The sequence below is a fragment of the Vulpes lagopus genome, chromosome 11, assembly GCF_018345385.1.
Source record: "Vulpes lagopus strain Blue_001 chromosome 11, ASM1834538v1, whole genome shotgun sequence".
In the NCBI taxonomy this organism is placed as follows: domain Eukaryota; kingdom Metazoa; phylum Chordata; class Mammalia; order Carnivora; family Canidae; genus Vulpes; species Vulpes lagopus.
Genome location: NC_054834.1, coordinates 11330050 through 11353087, shown reverse-complemented (window position 1 = coordinate 11353087; position 23038 = coordinate 11330050). Strand labels below are relative to the sequence as shown.

At 41.3% G+C, this 23038-nt stretch overlaps 1 gene segment (V, D, J or C); it reads right to left on the bottom strand.

Annotated features, from left to right (window-relative positions):
• The window catches only part of LOC121471739, a 52429-nt gene that overhangs the window by 26688 nt on the left and 2703 nt on the right, over positions 1-23038 (bottom strand). The window contains 1 exon segment of the C gene segment in view: positions 1594-1596. Within this exon segment, the coding sequence occupies positions 1594-1596 (3 nt within the window).

The window sequence follows — 23038 nt, the reverse complement described above, 5'->3', positions numbered from 1 at the left end:
AGTACTAATATTTTTAGAAGGGAAAATACAAATTGATTACCATTTTAAGCCTCATATATACAGTTGTATTTACATTGTTATATAAATAATTTCATTATTAAATGTAAAAACAAAAAATTCTTGGCCGTCGAAGAGCTGGAAATACTGACTCCACTGTTGGATTTACATCTTGATCAAGTCCTCTCTTGGGGAACCATGTTCTGGGCCCCTCAGAGTTTAATATTCGCATCTTAGAAGTGCCAATCATGGAACAAATCTGAGGGAATTTTCTCGAACCCTCACTTAACTTGTAAACATTCTGTATCATTCTTCCCAAACCAAGTTTTTAATGGCTACATAATATCTTGTCACATCTAAACCACATAGGTAAGTTTGTCCTTTCTGACCAGTTCACCCTTGTAGTGTTTCATGGTTGTCGTGTGTTGACAAGTCAGGGTGGCCCCATCTCCCCTGTGGCCAATTCAATCCATTCTACATTGCTCTTTGGAGGATTAAATAAAATAACTTGTGCAATAAGTTATCATGATGGACAGGGTATAGGATGCAAGAAACTGCATTTGCCCCTGGGAAGGTTCTGAAACTGCTGTGGCACGGATTCATTCTGCTTTCATGGAACCCTTACATTTGATAGCACCACACGATTCTTTTTATTTTATAAATGTATTTTGTATTGGTGTTCAATTTGCCAACATATACAGTAACACCCAGTGTTCATCCCATCAAGTGCCCACCTCAGTGCCCGTCACCCGGTCACCCCCACCCCCCGCCCACCTCCCCTTCCACCACCCCTAGTTCATTTCCCAGAATTAGGAGTCTTTCATGTTCTGTCTCCCTTTCTGATATTTCCCACTCATTTTTTCTCCTTTCCCCTTTATTCCCTTTCACTATTTTTTTTATATTCCCCAAATGAATGAGACCATATAATGCTTGCACCCAAAAGCATAAGATACCTAGGAATAAACCTAACCAAAAGGTAAAGGATCTATACTTTAAAAAACTATAGAACACTTCTGAAAGAAATTGAAGAAGACAAAAGAGATGGAAAAATATTCCATGCTCATGGATTGGCAGAATTAATATTGTGAAAATGTCAATGTTACCCAGGGCAATTTACATGTTTAATGCAATCTCTATCAAAATATCATGGACTTTCTTCAGAGAGTTGGAACAAATTATTTTAAGATTTGTGTGGAATCAGAAAAGACCCCGAATAGCCAGGGGAATTTTTAAAAAGAAAACCATAGCTGGGGGCATCACAATGCCAGATTTCAGGTTGTACTACAAAGCTGTGGTCATCAAGACAGTGTGGTACTGGCACAAAAACAGACACAGATCAATGGAACAGAATAGAGAACCCAGAAGTGGACCCTCAACTTTATGGTCAACTAATATTCGACAAAGGAGGAAAAACTATCCACTGGAAAAAAAGACAGTCTCTTCAATAAATGGTGTTGGGAAAATTGGACATCCACATGCAGAAGAATGAAACTAGACCACTCTCTTGCACCATACACAAAGATAAACTCCAAATGGATGAAAGATCTAAATGTGAGACAAGATTCCATCAAAATCCTAGAGGAGAACACAGGCAACATCCTTTTTGAACTTGGCCACAGTAACTTCTTGCAAGATTCATCCATGAAGGCAAGAGAAACAAAAGCAAAATGAACTATTGGGACTTCATCAAGATAAGAAACTTCTGCAAAGCAAAAGATACCATCAACAAAACTCAAAGACAACCTACAGAATGGGAGAAGATATTTGCAAAAGACGTATCAGATAAAGGGCTAGTTTCCGAGATCTATAAAGAACTTATTAAACTCAACACCAAAGAAACAAACAATCCAATCATGAAATGGGCAAAAGACATGAACAGAAATCTCACAGAGGAAGACATAGACATGGCCAACAAGCACATGAGGAAATGCTCCGCATCACTGGCCATCAGGGAAATACAAATCAAAACCAAAATGAGATCCCACCTCACACCAGTGAGAATGGGGAAAATTAACAAATCAGGGAACCATAAATGTTGGAGAATTTGGAGAAATGTGGAGAAAGGGGAACCCTCTTGCACTGTTGGTGGGAATGTGAACTGGTGCGGCCACTCTGGAAAACTGTGTGGAGTTTCCTCAAAGAGTTAAAAATAGACCTGCCCTACGACCCAGCAATTGCACTCCTGGGGATTTACCCCAAAGATACAGATGCAATGAAACACCAGGAGACCTGCACCCTGATGTTTATAGCAGCATCGTCCACAATAGCCAAACTGTGGAAGGAGACTTGGTGTCCATCAAAAGATGAATGGATAAAGAAGATGTGGTTTATGTATACAATGGAATATTACTCAGCCATTAGAAACGACAAATACCCACCATTTGCTTCGACGTGAATGGAACTGGAGGGTATTATGCTGAGTGAAGTAAGTCAATCGGAGAAGGCACCACCTGATTCTTAGAATGAGAAATAGAATGAATCTGTTGTCATGATATCAGGCACCAGAATTGAACTGCAGGCATGGTGATTATGTGTTCAGATACCCAAGTTGTCAAAGTTTCAAGCTTTTCAACATCTGAAAGTGAACTCTAAGGAGGTGAGGGAGGAGGTTGTTTTGTTTTGTTTTGTTTTGTTTTGGTTTGGTTTGGTTTGGTTTGGTTTGGTTTGGTTTGGTTTTGGTTTTGGTTTTGGTTTTGGTTTGTTTTTGTTTTTGTAGGGAGGAGGTTTTGTAATTTCACCCATTACTTGTGTGTCCATCTATTTTGAAACCTGGTGACCATCAGGTAGTAATTATAGAATTTTACTCTCAATCATGATTTTTAATTTGTTAATTTGTGAAAGGACTTTGCAAACTTGTCTTTACAAATAAAGAGAGCATACATTATTCTTCTTTTAATCAGCTGAATCATATAGACATTTTTAGTTTTCTTTACAGAATCCTGAGAACAATGTCTTAGAGGCATAACCACCATGTTGCAGCCACCTGATGTGCTCCTGGGCCTGTTTCAATCAGTAGTGGTTTTTTTGGTTCCTAGTATTGACCCTGAATGTGGAGTGAGAGTGATGCGTACAGGATTTACACCTTGGTTTCTCCATTACCCACCTAGCTGCCATTTACGTAGGGATAAAGCAATCTGTAGATTCCTTCAGTCTGGCCACAGAATGGTAATCAATGCATGGAATGTTTATGTTTGACTCATCATTCTACTTCTGAAAAAAAATGTAATGTCCATGAGTAAAATTATAAAGTAGTAATAAGGAATAATTATGTAATCTGTATATCCCTTTCCTCTCTTTCTTTGCACTATTCAGGCACTAGAAATCCCTCTCTACAGTGCATTAACAGACAAATGGATATTCCTTTGAACCATTCCTTCTGTATTTTCAGAGGTCCCAGACAGCCTAATTTAGTGGGAATTGGTCAAACTCCTTTACTTTGTACCATAACTGCTGATAACCCATGGGGCCCACTGTGCAAACAGGATCTGCAATGTCTCCCTGCAAAACTCAAGAAATACTGCAGAGGGAGAGTCTCAGGCTGAGCACCCAGCTGTGTAGCCTCTGTGGTTGCCCATATTGAGTAGAATGTGGGTGGGCCAGACCTGAAGATAGTTCTTGTGCAGCTTCTATGGGCAACTCTAATGCTGTGAATACAAATCCAGCAGCCACAGTAGTTCACAGCCTCTTGTTGTTTCCTTAAGATATTTATTGTCAAGGTTGACATGGAAGTTTATGGTTCTTCCCACTTAAGTGACCATAAGGAAGCATTGTTGAGAAAATTTTAGATATTTTATCCCTGATCTGGTATCTGTCAGTACCAGTGAATGGCTCCTTTGTTAATGTCCTAAGGGAAACCTTTCATGATACGTGGGCACGCTCATCTCTTGATCTAGAAAATGATATTTCAGGTGTTCCATCTTTATCCGCCCAAGGCCAACTGCAAACAACGAAGAGAAATTCACATGAGCAAATGATATGGAAAAAGGCAACAAGAAAGAATTTCCTGAATCTCTTCTGTAGACTGAAGTGCCTGGGGGACAGCTCACAAGCCCAGAGGGTTGAAAAGATGACTACTTCCAGAAGTGGCATTTTTCTGGCTTGGCAGGCTCCCCAGGAATAAGGTAAGAAGTGAGGTGCCTGTTAACAAGACTTGTCAGGACAGCTGCAGGAGGGTGGGACTGGTTCGGGTTCTTAGAAGTGGTGGCTTAGATAGTTCCCTAGAGTTCTTCTAGATCTGTCACAGATCTGAGCAAGTCTAGGGCTTTCTGTGTCCCATGAGTGCTGGGCAGATGGGGTAAGAGGATTCTCAATCTGAAAATAAATTCCTGGTAAACGTATCTATATGGGGTGAGTCAGGAAATTTCTCAAACCCACTCACACATTCACATACTACAGGAATCCCACACTATGGAAGCGCTGCTCAGTAATATGAGGACAGGTCTGCTGGATTCAGCCCATATGTCTGTGTGTCTCTGATTTGCTATTATTGGGGACTCAGATGGGAAACCTGACCCTACTCTTCTGTCAGACAGCACAACAGAACAAAAATCAGACTCTGAAATATCTCTTTGGCAGTACTGACAATGCCATGTGCACAAGAACTGGAGGTTATTTGGTTTTTGTTTGTTTGTTTGTTTGTTTTTTAAAGTAGACTGAAATGGCACGAGCAAATAGGGCTCAAAGATCAAATTTCATTTATAATCAGGTTCCTCCAAGAAGGGAGTAGACCACAGCTGCTAGGGATACATGGGTCAGAGCAGTCTCTGGAAACCAGCTTCCATTCACACTGAGCCTTGCAACTGCCTCATGAGCATGATGTCACATATAGGATCACTTTCAAAGCAATGTTATGAGTATTATGTAGTGATTCACTTTATAATTATTAGACATCTAATGTTCATTGTGGACTTGAATTATTTTTTACTCCTCTCGCAGTCCCATGTGATTCCTGTTATGATTAGTCTCCATTTGATAAATGAGGATGGTGGCAGTGAGACATAACTCATGAAAAGACACCTATTTGGTAAATATGACAACATGTATAAATAACGTAAAGAAAATCCACGTAAAATGAGATATAAAAATGATGATACAAGGCACCTATCTTTTACTTTTACTTTGAATTTTCTCTATGTATTTGTGACTAAAATTAGGATTGCTTGGTATTTTATATATAAATATATATTTTAATTGAGATTTGCATTTTTGAAACATTCTCTGCTTTTGGTTAAATTATTACTGTGAGCAATATTCTAGGTATTTAAATGATCTATGAGAATAGTATTTTTCCTGAATATATATAATAATCAGCTTCCTCTACCATTTAGCCCATTTAGTTAACTTCATCTATTGAAAATTTATCAGGATCTTACCAACTTTTTGCGAAAAATCTATACTAATGGCCTATGAAAATTAACACCTCCTTATATTACTTACCCCTTTGGATGTGAACTGAGGTATTTAATCTCTTTTTGTCCCAGTTTCTACATCTATGACTGCTGAAAGAAATATCTATCGAAATTGACAAAGTTACATTATCAGTTCAAAAATGAGAATGAACATAAAATATATGCACCTGATAATTGATAATAAACATAAATTAGATATTGTGCATAGCAATATTATGCCCTTTCTAAAGTTTTCAAGGTGTATTTTTATTATTATTGAAAAGGAAGAAAAAATGACTTTCTGAAATACTTTCATTGTAAAAATTCTTGTTCCTACTTTTATTTTAAATGTATAAAATCAATAAATAAGGAAGAAAAGCCCATCCTGTCTATCTGAAAAATGGTATCTTAAAACTTGAATATTTATTTTCATATTCTTTCTTCCACTAAGAAAGACATGGATGTAGTTGAGATATAATATAGGAGTATGAACTTTAAGATTTTTTTCATTTTTGAGGTAAACATTTTCCCTTTTATTAATCAATCTTAAAATGCCGGTTTAAAGGCCTCATATATTCTGACTTTTGAATGAAGAATAAAACATTTGCATCTTTTAATTATTTGAATATTAAACTTTTCACTAACTTCTCTAAGTCTCATATTGAAAAGCTGATCTAACTTGTCTCATCAGGACTGTTATTAGAAGACACTATGGTACGAAGTACACTTCTCTTCCATAAATGACATGAGGCAATGCATTTAGCAAAGATATTTTGAGAACCAAAATAGAAATGTAGCAAAGATGTCTTCAGAAGCAGAATCCACACTTGCCATGCATTCCTTTTGGAAAAGGTTGGTCTTTCTCATCAGGTGTTCCACTCAGATTCTGGCCTCCAATTTTCCTCCATAAAAAAAAAAAAATATAAGGGACTAGGAAGGTTCTGATCAGGCTCAAGAAGGCAAGAGTCTCCCCACAGAGAAACAGTCAAGGTCATGAACAGTGTAGGTTAAAATGACCATCAAAGAACATGAGCCCAACTGAGGTGGGAGAAGGGCTGAAGGATCCCATGGAATTCCATCTCTTATATGTCTGGCTTGCAAATCCCTCTTTCCCCTGAGGAGATCTCAAAGTTGAACACTAGACTGTGGGGCCTTCAAATAGGGGACAGAGGGAATGAATATGTTGATGTTTGTTGGGGAATTTATCCTTAAGGTGAGTAGCTCTTATAGGAAAGTTGCAAGGAAAGATCTGTATTCCCACAGAAGCCCACTGCAGATTCTACAGTAAGAAATAGATTTTTCACTGTTTTATGTTGGAAAGTCAATGAATAAATTATTGGCATTTACTTATTCTCTGAAATCAGGTCCTATACTTGTGCTTGAGCACATTGTAAGGATTTGTCAGTTAATGTTCACCATCTGTTCTGTCTCCACTTAGGGGACAATATCTTGTTCCTTGTATTGTCCTTCAGTAAAGAAATGGTTTAGTCTTGACTTCTGTGGAAATGAGAACAGTTTCTACTTGCCAGAAGCTGTTTATGAATGTACTTTCTCAATATAATATTTTAAAATATTGCATGTCTAATAAATATTGACTTCCAGAAGAGCAAATATTTGGAGTGTCTGGGTGTCTGTCTCTTGATTTCTGCTCAGGTAATGATTTCAGGGTCATGAGATTGAACCCGACGTTGGGCTTGTGCTGAATGTGGTCCTGCTTAGGATTCTCTCTCTCTCTCCCTCTGTCCCTCCCTTCCCCCTCCAAAAAATGAGCTAATATTTAATGAGTATTTTTTAATTTATAGACTTTTTTCCTAAACATTCTTCACCTTTCCCATCTTCTCAGAAATCACATTTTCTGGAGGCTTATATTTTTAATTTCATAGATCAGGACGGAGAGGTAGAAAAGAGTGATTAATGACTCAAGGAATGTCACAGAGCTGTATGTGGGTAAAGATCTTCCTTGAAAAAACTCAGAGAAAAAGGATAAAGATGAAGATAAATATCCCCAAAGGGAGTTCTCCTCTCCATTATGGTGTATGGAGTTCTAGATTTCTTCTTTGCGGATACACAGATGTAAGTATTATTTTGCGCATCACAAATACTTTGATGAGTCACAGGTGCAATATTCTTCATATTCTGAGTAACTCCCCATGTCCTTGGAGCATTTTTTACATCTGAAACTATGGACCGTTTATCTCTCTCACTCCGCTAGCTGCCTGAATCCGTGCAAATTTCTTAATTTCTTTCTGTCTCAAAATCCTCGCCTGAATATGGATGTGAAAACAATTCTGTCTCAGAAGTTAGTGCACATTAAATACTGAGACTATTTCTGTCTTATTGCAACCTCTAGCACAGGTTTTGGAATATAGGAAATTTTTGAGAACAATTACATATTATTACTATTCCTATCCTGTCTGAAATTTAATGTTCCCATACTTTGAACCATTATTATTTCCATTAACTTTCATTGTGAAAATATTTCATGACCATTTTGAAGTAGTCACCTGAAAAATCAGTTACATATTATTAGTATTTATTTTTCTGAATTGATTTTCCTCATCCTTTTTTACTCCATCTTTTCTTAAGCTAAGCTTCTTTGCCTGCCCTTTATGATTCTGTACGTTTTTCTCTGAACAATTGCATGTATTAAAACTTGAAGCAGTTCTGCCTAAAACTTACATGTGGCCCTGTCACATGCCATGTGCAGCTAATGGGAACTCCAGCTTGGGTCTTTCCTGAGGAGAAAAGAGGGGAAGAAGACAGAATGGCTGTTTTCTCCTGAAGCAGCGGCTCTATTTTCCCCTGATTTCCAATAAATATCATTTCTGAAGTGATCACCACAATTAAATGTTGAGTAGTTGGAGGTGGCTAGAGTAGAAGGCCAATGTCCTACAACTAAGAAGACTGACTCTTTTTCCACAGGAAGGTGCCTCCTGGGAATGAGAAAGAGGAGAGGGAGAGGAGACACAGGGCCACTCAGGAGGGATGTCCCCTGCTCTGCCATTGCTGTGAGGCATTTCCTTCCAGACCCTGTGTGCATGTGAGTGTATGTATGTGTATCTGTGTGCCTGCGTGTGTGTGTGTGTGTGTGTGTGTCCTTTTGTGAGTGCGTGTGCCTATGTACATGTGTCTCTGTGTGTCTCTGTGTGTGTGTTGTTGAGGAGGTGATAGTTGTGCGGATTGTGTCTAATTGGGGAAGCCCACACTTTCTACCTGACTTGAGCTCAAGGAAGGTTGACAGACAGTATCTGACTTTTTTCCTCCCTCTACTGGGAGTGAATTCATTCTCTCAGTGAGACTCATAAGGTGGGAAACTCCCCGGGCATAGAGGAAGGTTTCAGATGCTGGAGCAAAGCAAGGAGATAAATGGCCACTTTAAACACATTCTTTGTGGGAAAATGTCTTTGCTCCTCACTAATTATTTCAAACAGGGCAGAAAAAAGAGACAGAATTTATCTTTTATTTCTTATTTTAAATACTTTCAGAAAATAGAGATATTATTTTCTTCATTTTTCATAACACTGATAGCTCACATTATTGACGGCATTTCTATGTGACAGGTGCTGTGCTACACACATGCTGGCTCCATTATCTCATCTAATGGTCACAGAGCCTGCTAAGTGGGTGCTTTTATTACTGTTCTCATCTTTCCAAGGAGAAATTGGAGGCTTTTGATACTCCAGCCTTTTTATCAAAGCTCTGACGTGAGTGACAGAACAGTAATTTCTACCAGAAGATCTAGGTTTGCAACCCACATTCTTTTTTTTTTTTAATTTATTTATTCATGATAGTCACACAGAGAGAGAGAGAGAGGCAGAGACACAGGCAGAGGGAGAAGCAGGCTCCATGCACCGGGAGCCCGATGTGGGATTCGATCCCGGATCTCCAGGATTGCGCCCCGGGCCAAAGGCAGGCACCAAACCGCTGCGCCACCCAGGGATCCCTGCAACCCACATTCTTAAACAAGATACTTCATTTATTCTGTATGGACTTTATGACATATTATATACCACTATGTAGTAGTAGTATGTATACATGTGCATGTACATATGTATGCATATATGTACATATGTGTCTATATATACATATTTCTCTCAAGTTTCTAGAATGCATGTTTAGGATTCATTACGGGAAATACTCTAAATGTTCTGCCTCAGTAATGCTTCCTAAGATTCACTTATTCACACATTAATTCAGCAAATGTGTATGGAGCCTGCACTAGAGACCAGGCTTATGCAGCCCTTGACGATGTCACAAACACCAGAGACAAATGTTCTACCTTGGGGCATTTGTACCCCAGCAGCACTTGTGTTCCTCTTCCTTCATCTGGTGCCACACCTGCCCCTCACAGTCACCTCTATGACCTCAGTCACATGCCTTCTCTCCATTTCAAGCCCTTTGTTATACAGATGTGCTATCCAGACCCCTGGGAAATCTCAGGATGAAGAACTAATGGTCCCAGATTCACTCAGGCTGTTCTCAACAACCCCAGCCAGAAGCTCTCATCAGACACAATCAGGTCAATGGGAAGTTGGAGCAGGAAGGCTGGCATCCAGCAGGCACACCTGGTGGTTGTGTGCTTCTTTTCCTCCGGATTCTAGGACTGGGGTACATGTCAGGGACCACAGGGTGGGGGCTGAGGCTGAGGCTGAGGCTGGGACTGGGGCTGAGGTTGCCCATGCAGGAATGGTGAGACTGCAGAACTGAAGAGAAGTTTCTTGGGCTGTCTGACTCCTCTAAAACCTGGTACTTAGTTGTCTGTGGCTTCATCTACTATGTTCTGTGGACAGTATGAAAAATTGCTCCAGGGATCCCTGGGTGGCGCAGCGGTTCGGCGCCTGCCTTTGGCCCAGGGCGTGATCCTGGGGACCAGGGATCGAATCCCACATCGGGCTCCCGGTGCATGGAGCCTGCTTCTCCCTCTGCCTGTGTCTCTGCCTCTCTCTCTCTCTCTGTGACTATCATAAATAAATAAAAAAAAATTTAAAAAAAAGAAAAATTGCTCCACCTCTGACTCCATAGTCAGTGGTCTCTGGGGTCTGTGCAAATGATGGCTTTTGCTGCTGTTGTACTTCTTGCTGTTTTACTGCATTTCTCATGACTGCCAGTTTCTCTCAAGGCTCTGAAATGTAAATTTTTTCCCTAGATTCAAACAATAGTATTTTTCATTGGTTCTTTGACAATTCTTCTTGTAGATCATTTTCCCTATTTTCAGGTCCAAGCTTTTTAAGAACCCTGTATTGTGTCTCCATAACTAGGTAGTTACTCTCTCCTGAGCACAGTCTCTGTAGCACAGGATTCTCCTTTTTAACTAATTAAAAAAGGGCACAGTGTTGGAATAATAATTAGAAGGAACTTTTTCTCCAGGCTGGTTCAGCTCTGCTCACGGTATAGAGGGGGGTGGACATGGGGTGCATTTTGGTCCCCACTGTGTCCCCTCCCATAGGCACCCTCTAGCAGGGCACACTGGTTAGAAAAAATACAGGCTGCAACTATGGGTGTGTTGCAGGGGACAGAAGAGTCCTTGTTATAGGTAATGCATATATGTTATCTCTTCCTCATTCTTATATTGGAGGGAGACACTAAACTTACCAGTTGAAAATAGTTCCTCCTCTGGCAGGTTCCTCATCCTTTCTGTCTCAGTCTCCTGCTCATCCTCAGGATTATATCACGACACATGGGAGGAGAGTTAATTCCAACAGTCTTCCTGTCACCCTTTTCTAGCCCTTTGCACTTCTGGTCTTTAGGTCAGTTGCTTCACCAGAACTATCCTGTGCAAAATCCAGCCCTGAGGCCACCACCACGGACTCACACCATGCCATGGGATATAAAGTTTCCACCCTGCAACTTCTGTAAGTCCCAGTTGCTGCTTGCTCTGCTAAGCTCCAGCACCCTAATTGACACTCCTTTAGAGACTCTGGAAGGTGTCTGGGTCTCCGACATGGGCAGCCTGTGGGGAAAGTCAGTGTTGGTTTGGACTGGTCTTTGCAGATGCCACCATGGCCATATTCTGGAAGTTTAACATCAACCAGATGTTCTCAGATTCTCCCTCCATGTTTTGGGTTTCTGTGGAAGAAGATTTTACCCTCTCTGGGATATGACCCTTAGAGACAAGGGAACCAGAAACTGCCTTTCTTACTCTCTTCCCAGGGTCTCACATTCCATCCCAGCCATGAGTGCTAGTTTTCCTCTGGGGTGCATGCTAACTTGGCTGACACCACACCACCACTTACCTGCACCTAGGACCACTACTGAAATTCTGTGTTCCTACTTTGCCAGGCTTGCCTGCCAATCTATAAATAGGAGGTTTGGAAACTTAGAAAACCCCTTTCATTTTCATATAAATCTGACATTCAAGCTCACTATCTCATATTAACTCAAAAAATGAGCTTGTTCTGCACATGGCTACCATCCCCTTTCATGGGTGGTATCTCTTGTGGCTTAGCCTAAGCAGTGGAAGGGCTCCAGATGACATGATGTATGTGGGAGAATAAAACTATGCCAGCTGAAAATTTCCAAAACATTATCCTCATTGAACATTTTGATTGTTTACTTTAGTCTGGCTATGGGTTTTTTTTTTTTTAACTTTTATTGGTGTTTAATTTTCCAACATACAGAAAAACACCCAGTGCTCATCCCGTCAAGTGTCCACCTCAGTGCCCGTCACCCATTCCCCTCCAACACCCGCCCTCCTCCCCTTCCACCACCCCTAGTTCGTTTCCCCGAGTTAGGAGTCTTTATGTTCTGTCTCCCTTCCTGATATTTCCCAACATTTCTTTTACCTTCCTTTATATTCCCTTTCACTATTATTCATATTCCCCAAATGAATGAGAACATACACTGTTTGTTCTTCTCCGATTGACTTATTTCACTCAGCATAATACCCTCCAGTTCCATCCACGTTGAAGCAAATGGTGGGTATCAAAATACCATGGCTATGGGGTTTTGAGCGCTCTCCATGTAGATGACCTATGATCCTTTCTGCTAAAGTGATTTCACAAAACAGAGAAGATACGTGATTTTTCTTAGCCTTTTTCAGGCTACCTGTAGGAAGGATTCCAGAGCAGACCTTCCACAAGGGGAACTCTTCCAAATGTGTGCACACTGTGACCCTTCAGCCTTGGCTTCTTGAGTGATCACTCATACTGTTCTCACCAGGATCTGTGTGCTGGGTGGCAGGTGTGGGACAACCCATATTTGGTCACAAAGCCTGAGTATATTCCTGCAAAGCTAACAAGCACTAAGGCAAATCAGTGGCTCAATATTATATTGAAATCGCATGGACTATTTGTTTGGAAGCATTTCTTTTTTTTTTAACATAAAGATTTTATTTTTTTATTTTTTTAATAAATTTATTTTTTATTGGTGTTCAATTTGCCAACATATAGAATAACACCCAGTGCTCATCCCATCAAGTGCCCCCTTCAGTGCCCGTCATCCAGTCACCCCTGCCTCCTGCCCACCTCCCTTTCTACCACCCCTAGTTAGTTTCCCAGAGTTAGGAGTCTCTCATGTTCTGTTTCCCTTTCTGATATTTCCCACTCATATTCTCTCCTTTTCCCTTTATTCCCTTTCACTATTTTTTAAATTCCCCAAATGAATGAGACCATATAATGTTTGTCCTTCTCCTATTGACTTATTTCACTCAGCATAATACCCTCTAGTTCCATCCACATTGAAGCAAATGGTGAGTATTTGTCATTTCTAATAGCTGAGTAATATTCCATTGTATACATAAGCCACATCTTCTTTGGAATAAATAAGTAAAATCTTTTTAAAAAGATGCATTTTTTAACAAAAGATTTTACTTATTTATTCATGAGAGACACAGAGAGAGAGGCAGAGACACAGGCAGAGGGAGAAGCAGGCCCCCTATGGGGAGTCTGATGGGGGAATTAATCCTGAGATTCTGGGATCACACCCTGAGCCGAAGACTGATGCTCAGCCACTGAGCCCCACCGGTGTTCCTGTTGGAAACATTTCTGTTCCTGTCTAAGCATCATTTCTTTTTTCCGTGAAATAGGTCTGTTTGCAGGATTTTTATGGTGATCACATTATTTCCTTGACAGGCTCAACATCTAGCACATTATCTGGAAGCTAAAAGAATAAGAATTCCAAATTGTTCCTTGTAGGGACCTTCAGATTGAGCTTTTCACAATTACTGAAAATCTCTGAACACTTTACTACTCTCTGAAATAAACCATTTCAAGATAGAGTCTCTAAATCTCTAAATAGGAATGAAAGTCAATAGGAAATTATGTCAAACTAGACATTAGGGAAGGGTAGTGACATCTGTGGGGATACATTAATAGCCATCAGACTCTCTTTCCTCTTTCCTATGATACAGAGACATTACATAGCAAGAAATACATAAAATAATACAATGCCTACAAAGTACATAAGATATTCTCGATAAAAATACCTATTATTGAAATCATAACAGGACATTATATTTATTAAGCTTCAAAAAGAACTTAATTCTTTACCTTTGAGCAAAAGAGAGCAAAGAGATATGTTGATCTGTGGACTAAAAATGCTAATTCTACCGCTTTCAGAATAAAACTACAGATTTTTGTAGTTTTGTACAAAACTTCAATTTATAAGTTTAAAATATTAAAGGCAACAGAACTTTCAGGAGAAAAAAATGAGCACTCTGTGATTGAAACACTTAAATTTTCACTACTAGGTAACAGAAAAGTAGATGAAGGAAGGACAGAAAATATAGATCAATTCTAAAAAATGTGAGAGACTGTATTTTAGTTGACCTTAAAAAGTGGCAGACATTAGTCTACTTCATTTTAATAAGAGAATTGTTTTACTATTGTTTCCTTGTTTATTGTATTAAAGAAAATCAAGAACACAGAATTGGATACATCATAATACTGATTCATAAAGAACTATAATCATTTAACTACAGAAAGTTCTCTATTTTATTCTACTTAGGTGATGATGACTTACTTAATAGCTCAACGAATACCTCAGAATCTTTGATTGAACTGAAGAACAAAAGCATTAGAAATAATCTACAAGCTCATCTCTACTAAGTGTATCAACTAGAAATGCACAGAAGTTAATGATAATCTCTCAACACGTGTCCAGTTTCCTGTTTTGTTACTGAAGGAACAGGGCTCATCCTGTTCTGTTAGAGATGGGACCTTGGTGGCTTTGTAGAAAGTGAAATGAAAGGAACTAGATAAATCTCCCAACCCCCTCAAATAGTTTTATTTATCTGGGGGGAAAAATAACCCACTTACCTGACTATTTGCTGGATTTCCTTCTTTTGCTCCTGCAGATGAATGTTCTACCTCTCTTAGCTTTCCCTGGGCATTAGGAGGTGGACCCTTATGGAGTGCACAGATCGTTTTCCTTACTCTTTGGTTGCTGTTTGGGAGCAGCCAATGGAAGCATCAGCAAGACACTGGGAAATAGGAGCAGCATGACTTAGGGTTCCCTCCCTAAAAGGGGCCTGCGTTCTCACAGGCCAACCTATAGTGCCATTCGCCCTATACCCAAAGGTTTCCGCTCAGGAACCAAGAGGTACATGTGAGAGAGGTCATTCCATTTTATACCACTCAACCCACTGGATGAATTTGTTTCTTTTTTCCCAGGGCCCCGGATCCACAGGCTTGGAAACCTGGTGCCCAAGAAGAAATGCGTCTGTAAGTGACATAGTGATGGTTCTTTGAACTCCAATTTCCACTGGCCAACTTTCCATTGGAAATCATAGCAAAGATTCCCATTATTGTAATCCACAGGGGTTAGGTACCTGGGGCACAAAGAAATGGGGAGTAAAGTGGAACGTTGGTCTCAGGAGGAAACAGAAGATTACCCAGAATCCAGTCTTTGTGTCCCTTAGCATCCATGCTTGTTTTTTGCCTGGGGGAGAGATCCGTGACCCCAAAACAGAGGACACATAGAGTCCTACTTGACAGTCAGTCTTTTTCTCAGACTCCAGATGAATATTTGAAGATGAGTTTCTGGCAACATTCCATGAACTTGGCAGATTATGTTTTCAGGAAATGGAAATGATGAAAACTTTGTTGAAAAAAAACTATGGTTATGAGCAATTCTGCTTGAGATGCTCTCATTTCTCACCTGCATCTAGAGAAAAGAGTTGCAAAGAAATCAAATAACTTACAGTATAGTGTTAATAAGAGGACTGAGTATTTGTAGTACTTGACACCTGTTCTACACAGGGGAAAAGTCACACTCAGCCCAAGAAGTTACTCTGAGCTCTTCAGGCATGAACTTTGTCTCTAACCAGCAAATGGAGTCTTGGGAATCAGCAGGGAAAACTAGATTTTGTTTTGTAAATGAAGCTAAGATTGTTGGAGAAGAAGAGGGAAGAAATAATGCTTAAAAGAGAAGTTATTACACACATTTCTAAATATCAGATTTCACATGTTATATCTAAATGCTCATTAACAATCAAGAACTTTAATATTTTTTTTTTATTTTATTTTATTTATTTTTTTTTATTGGTGTTTAATTTACCAACATACAGAAAAACACCCAGTGCTCATCCCGTCAAGTGTCCACCTCAGTGCCCGTCACCCATTCCCCTCCAACACCCGCCCTCCTCCCCTTCCACCACCCCTAGTTCGTTTCCCAGAGTTAGGAGTCTTTATGTTCTGTCTCCCTTCCTGATATTTCCCAACATTTCTTTTCCCTTCCTTTATATTCCCTTTCACTATTATTCATATTCCCCAAATGAATGAGAACATACACTGTTTGTCCTTCTCCGATTGACTTATTTCACTCAGCATAATACCCTCCAGTTCCATCCACGTTGAAGCAAATGGTGGGTATTTGTCGTTTCTAATTGCTGAGTAATATTCCATTGTATACATAAACCACATCTTCTTTATCCATTCATCTTTCGATGGACACCGAGGCTCCTTCCACAGTTTGGCTATTGTGGCCATTGCTGATAGAAACATCGGGGTGCAGGTGTCCCGACGTTTCATTGCATCTGAATCTTTGGGGTAAATCCCCAACAGTGCAATTGCTGGGTCGTAGGGCAGGTCTATTTTTAACTCTTTGAGGAACCTCCACACAGTTTTCCAGAGTGGCTGCACCAGTTCACATTCCCACCAACAGTGTAAGAGGGTTCCCTTTTCTCCGCATCCTCTCCAACATTTGTTGTTTCCTGCCTTGTTAATTTTCCCCATTCTCACTGGTGTGAGGTGGTATCTCATTGTGGTTTTGATTTGTATTTCCCTGATGGCCAGTGATGCAGAGCATTTTCTCATGTGCATGTTGGCCATGTCCATGTCTTCCTCTGTGAGATTTCTCTTCATGTCTTTTGCCCATTTCATGATTGGATTGTTTGTTTCTTTGGTGTTGAGTTTAATAAGTTCTTTATAGATTTTGGAAACTAGCCCTTTATCTGATATGTCATTTGCAAATATCTTCTCCCATTCTGTAGGTTGTCTTTTAGTTTTGTTGACTGTATCCTTTGCTGTGCAAAAGCTTCTTATCTTGATGAAGTCCCAATAGTTCATTTTTGCTTTTGTTTCTTTTGCCTTCGTGGATGTATCTTGCAAGAAGTTACTGTGGCCAAGTTCAAAAAGGGTGTTGCCTGTGTTCTCCTCTAGGATTTTGATGGACTCTTGTCTCACATTTAGATCTCTCATCCATTTTGAGTTTATCTTTGTGTATGGTGAAAGAGAGTGGTCCAGTTTCATTCTTCTGCATGTGGATGTCCAATTTTCCCAGCACCATTTATTGAAGAGACTGTCTTTCTTCCAATGGATAGTCTTTCCTCCTTTATCGAATATTAGATGACCATACATTTCAGGGTCCACTTCTGGGTTCTCTATTCTGTTCCATTGATCTATGTGTCTGTTTTTGTGCCAGTACCACACTGTCTTGATGACCACAGCTTTGTAATACAACCTGAAATCTGGCATTGTGATGCCCCCAGCTAAGGTTTTCTTTTTTAAAATTCCCCTGGCTATTCGGGGTCTTTTCTGATTCCACACAAATCTTAAAATAATTTGTTCTAACTCTCTGAAGAAAGTCCATGGTATTTTGATAGGGATTGCATTAAACGTATAAATTGCCCTGGGTAACATTGACATTTTTACAATATTAATTCTGCCAATCCATGAGCATGGAATATTTTTCCATCTCTTTGTGTCTTCCTCAATTTCTTTCAGAAGTGTTCTATAGTTTTTAGGGTATAGATCTTTTACCTCTTTGGTTAGGTTTATTCCTAGGTATCTTATGCTTTTGGGTGCAATTGTAAATGGGATTGACTCCTTAATTTCTCTTTCTTCAGTCTCATTGTTAGTGTATAGAAATGCCATTGATTTCTGGGCATTGATTTTGTATCCTGCCACGCTACCAAATTGCTGTATGAGTTCTAGCAATCTGGGGGTGGAGGCTTTTGGGTTTTCTATGTAGAGTATCATGTCATCGGCGAAGAGGGAGAGTTTGACTTCTTCTTTGCCAATTTGAATGCCTTTAATGTCTTTTTGTTGTCTGATTGCTGAGGCGAGGACTTCCAGAACTATGTTGAACAGCAGTGGTGAGAGTGGACATCCCTGTCTTGTTCCTGATCTTAGGGGAAAGGCTCCCAGTGCTTCCCCATTGAGAATGATATTTGCTGTGGGCTTTTCGTAAATGGCCTTTAAGATGTCGAGGAAAGTTCCCTCTATCCCAACACTCTGAAGGGTTTTGATCAGGAATGGATGCTGTATTTTGTCAAATGCTTTCTCTGCATCTAATGAGAGTATCATATGGTTCTTGGTTTTTCTCTTGCTGATATGATGAATCACATTGATGGTTTTACGAGTGTTGAACCAGCCTTGTGTCCCAGGGATAAATCCTACTTGGTCATGGTGAATAATTTTCTTAATGTGTTGTTGGATCCTATTGGCTAGTATCTTGTTGAGAATTTTTGCATCCATGTTCATCAGGGATATTGGTCTGTAATTCTCCTTTTTGGTGGGGTCTTTGTCTGGTTTCGGAATTAAGGTGATGCTGGCCTCATAGAACGAATTTGGAAGTACTCCATCTCTTTCTATCTTTCCAAACAGCTTTAGTAGAATAGGTATGATTTCTTCTTTAAACGTTTGATAGAATTCCCCTGGGAAGCCATCTGGCCCTGGACTCTTGTGTCTTGGGAGGTTTTTGATGACTGCTTCAATTTCCTCCCTGGTTATTGGCCTGTTCAGGTTTTCTATTTCTTCCTGCTCCAGTTTTGGTAGTTTGTGGCTTTCCAGGAATGCGTCCATTTCTTCTAGATTTCCTAATTTATTGGCATACAGCTGTTCATAATATGTTTTTAAAATCGTTTGTATTTCCTTGGTGTTGGTAGTGATGTCCCCTTTCTCATTCATGATTTTATTAATTTGAGTCTTCTCTCTCTTCTTTTTAATAAGGTTGGCTAATGGTTTATCTATCTTATTAATTCTTTCAAAGAACCAACTCCTGGTTCTGTTGATCTGTTCCACAGTTCTTTTGGTCTCGATATCATTGAGTTCTGCTCGAATTTTAATTAACTCTCTTCTTCTGCTGGGGGTGGGGTCTATTTGTTGCTTTTTCTCTAGTTCCTTTATGTGTAAGGTGAGCTTTTGAATTTGAGATCTTTCCAGTTTTTGAATGTATGCTTGTATTGCGATGTATTTCCCCCTCAGGACTGCTTTTGCTGCATCCCAAAGATTTTGAACGGTTGTATCTTCATTTTCATTAGTTTCCATGAATCTTTTTAATTCTTCCTTAATTTCCTGGTTGACCTTTTCATCTTTTAGCAGGATGGTCCTTAACCTCCACGTGTTTGTGGTCCTTCCATATTTCTTGTTGTGATTAAGTTCTAATTTCAAGGCATTATGGTCTGAGAATATACAGGGGACTATCCCGATCTTTTGGTATCGGTTCAGACCCGATTTGTGACCCAGTATGTGGTCTATTCTGGAGAAAGTTCCATGTGCACTTGAGAAGAATGTGTATTCAGTTGAGTTTGGATGTAAAGTTCTGTAGATATCTGTGAAATCCATCTGGTCCAGTGTATCATTTAAAGCTCTCGTTTCTTTGGAGATATTGTGCTTAGAAGACCTATCCAGGGTAGAAAGAGCTAGATTGAAGTCACCAAGTATAAGTGTATTATTATCAAGGTATTTCTTGAGTTTGGTTATTAATTGGTTTAAATATTTGGCAGCTCCCACATTCGGGGCATATATATTGAGGAGTGTTAAGTCCTCTTGTTGGATAGATCCTTTGAGTATGAGATAGTGTCCCTCTTCATCTCTCACTATAGTCTTCGGGGTAAATTTTAATTTATCTGATATAAGGATGGCAACCCCTGCTTTCTTTTGAGGACCATTTGAATGGTAAATGGTTCTCCAACCTTTTATTTTCAGGTTGTAGGTGTCCTTCTGTCTAAAATGAGTCTCTTGTAGACAGCAAATAGATGGGTCCTGCTTTTTTATCCAGTCTGAAACCCTGCGCCTTTTGATGGGGTCATTAAGCCCGTTCACATTCAGAGTTACTATTGATAGATATGAGTTTAGTGTCATCATATCTATTCAGTCCTTGTTTTTGTGGATTGTTCCACTGAACTTCTTCTTAAAGGGGAATTTTAAGAGTCCCCCTTAAAATTTCTTGCAGAGCTGGTTTGGAGGTTACATATTCTTTCAGTTCCTGCCTGTCTTGGAAGCTCTTTATCTCTCCTTCCATTTTGAATGAAAGCCTTGCGGGGTAAAGTATTCTTGGTTGCATGTTCTTTTCATTTAGGACCCTGAATATATCCTGCCAGCCCTTTCTGGCCTGCCAGGTCTCTGTGGAGAGGTCTGCTGTTACCCTAATATTCCTCCCCATAAAAGTCAGGGACTTTTTTTCTCTTGCTGCTTTAAGGATCTTCTCCTTATCTTTGGAATTTGCAAGCTTCACTATTAAATGTCGAGGTGTTGAACGGTTTTTGTTGATTTTAGGGGGGGATCTCTCTATTTCCTGGATCTGAATGCCTGTTTCCCTTCCCAGATTCGGAAAGTTTTCAGCTAGGATTTGTTCAAATACATATTCTGGCCCTCTGTCCCTTTCCGCGCCCTCGGGAACCCCAATTAAACGTAGGTTTTTCTTCCTCAGGCTATCATTTATTTCCCTTAATCTATCCTCATGGTCTTTTAATTGCCTGTCTCTTTTTTCCTCAGTTTCCCTCTTTGCCATCAACTTGTCTTCTATGTCACTCACTCGTTCTTCCACCTCGTCAAGCCTCGTCGTTAGGACTTCTAGCTTGGATTGCATCTCATTTAATTGATTTTTAATTTCTGCCTGATTAGATCTAAATTCTGCAGTCATGAAGTCTCTTGAGTCCTTTATGGTTTTTTCTAGAGCCACCAGTAGCTGTAAAATAGTGCTTCTGAATTGGCTTTCTGACATTGAATTGTAATCCATATTTTGTAACTCTGTGGGAGAGTGGGCTGTTTCTGATTCTTTTTTTTGAGGGGTTTTCCTTCTAGTCATTTTGCTCAGTGCAGAGTGGCCAAAAACAAGTTGTATTGGGAAAAGGAGAAAAAGAGAGAGAAGGAAAGAAAAGAGAAAAAGAAAAAAGAGAAAGAAGAAAAAAATAGGGGAAAAAGAGAAGAAAAAGAAAGAAAAAGAAAGAAAGGAGAAAAAAGAAAAAAGGGGGGGTGGGGGAAGCAATCAGAAATCAAGAAGAAAGAGAGAAAAAAAAAGCACAAAACAAAACAAAACAAAAAAAAAAAAAAAAACAAAAACAAAAACAAAAAAACAAAAAACAAAAAAAACCACGGGGGAGTATCTTCCGATTCTGTGTAGTTTAAGTCCCTTGACTTCCCTTGGAACTGGTCCGTCTCGCTGGTCTTCTGGGGGAGGGGCCTGCTGTGCTGATTCTCAGGTGTTGGCACTTGGGGGAGCTGCTCTGCCCCTGCCTGGTGCAGGGCTCGGTGGGGGTTGTTCACCCCGTGAGGCCCCGGGAGGAAGCCACAGTGGCGGGGGCAGCTCTGGGACCCTGGATCCAGCCCCCGCAGTAGCTCCGGGGCTCTCCTTCTGCAGGGCCTGGGGGCTCCGGGGCGGGGCCGCTGATCTGCTCAGTTCCAGGCAGGAGCGTCCTTGCTGTCCTGGGCCCTCCCGGCCTCTGCCTGTCCCGGGGGAGGCCGGATCCTGGGCTGTGTCCCGGCGCCCTGTGCTCCGGGGCCTGCGCTGTTGGATTTGCGCTCCCGGCGGTGCAGCCCCCTCCGCGGAGCCGCCGCCCGAGCCTCTCCGAGCTGTTCCCGGAGCCGCGCAGCCCCCTCCGCGCGGAGCTTCTTCCTCCGCCCGAGCCGCCGCCGCTGAGCTGTTCCCGGAGCCGCGCAGCCCCCTCCGCGGAGCCGCCGCCCGAGCCTCTCCGAGCTGTTCCCGGAGCCGCGCAGCCCCCTCCGCGGAGCCGCCGCCCGAGCCCCTCCGAGCTGTTCCCGGAGCCGCGCAGCCCCCTCCGCGGAGCCGCCGCCCGAGCCTCTCCGAGCTGTTCCCGGAGCCGCGCAGCCCCCTCCGCGGAGCCGCCGCCCGAGCCCCTCCGAGCTGTTCCCGGAGCCGCGCAGCCCCCTCCGCGCGGAGCTTCTTCCTCCGCCCGAGCCGCCGCCGCTGAGCTGTTCCCGGAGCCGCGCAGCCCCCTCCGCGGAGCCGCCGCCCGAGCCCCTCCGAGCTGCTCCGGGTCCCGCCGAGCGCTGCAGCCCTTAGGGAGCTCGGCGCACTCTCCGGGGCGCAGTTCCTCTGTTACTGTCCCAGGGAGCCCGAGGGCGTCCCCGCCTTTCTGGGGATCCTGCTCCAATTCCCGGGGAGCCCCTTTCCGCGGGGAAGGTCGGTGCAGCTCCTGCTCCTCCGGGACGGGGCTCTCCTGTCCTGGGGACACTCGCCCCGGCCTCAGCCCGGCTCCTCGGGGCCCCTCCCCCTCGGAGGCCTTTTGTGTCTTTATTTCTTTTTCCCCGTCTTCCTACCTTGATGGAAGCGCGAACTCTTCTCACTGTAGCGTTCCAGCTGGTCTCTCTTTAAATCTCAGGCCGAATTCGTAGGTTTTCAGGATGATTGGATGGTTTTCTAGGTAATTTGCTGAGGACCAGGTGACCTGGAGACCCTGCTCTGCCGCCATCTTGCCCCTCCCCCAAGAACTTTAATATTAAGTAACATGTGAATTCTTTTTTAAAAATACATTTTAAAATAAAATTCACAAGCCATAGAGGTTTCTATGAGAAAATAAGAGTATGGAAGTGTTATAGTAAAAGGTCTCCTGATCTCAAGGATTAGAAATGACCTCTCCCAGTTGTGACCTTTCTTCTATCCAAGACTGTGTCCCTGAACCCATTCTGGGCTTGGAACATGAAGATGCCCAACACAGAAGAGTCAACATGGATTTTCAGGTGTACCCAGAAATTTTTAGATTTGTGATTTTTAGAAGATGACTGATTTACAGACATGACATGTTCCGCAGTACTAGCATGTGTGATCAGTTGGTAATGGATAATATAACTATGAAAACAATGATTTTTTATATGTTTTTAGTCTTTGCTCAGCATTAATTTCATAATATAATGCTGCTTCCATTACTCAAAATCATTGTGTCTCACCCTCCTCAGGAATTAAAAAAATTACTTGAGCCCAAACAACAGGATAATTCAAGCATCCATCTATACAAAATCCCCTATCCATAAGGT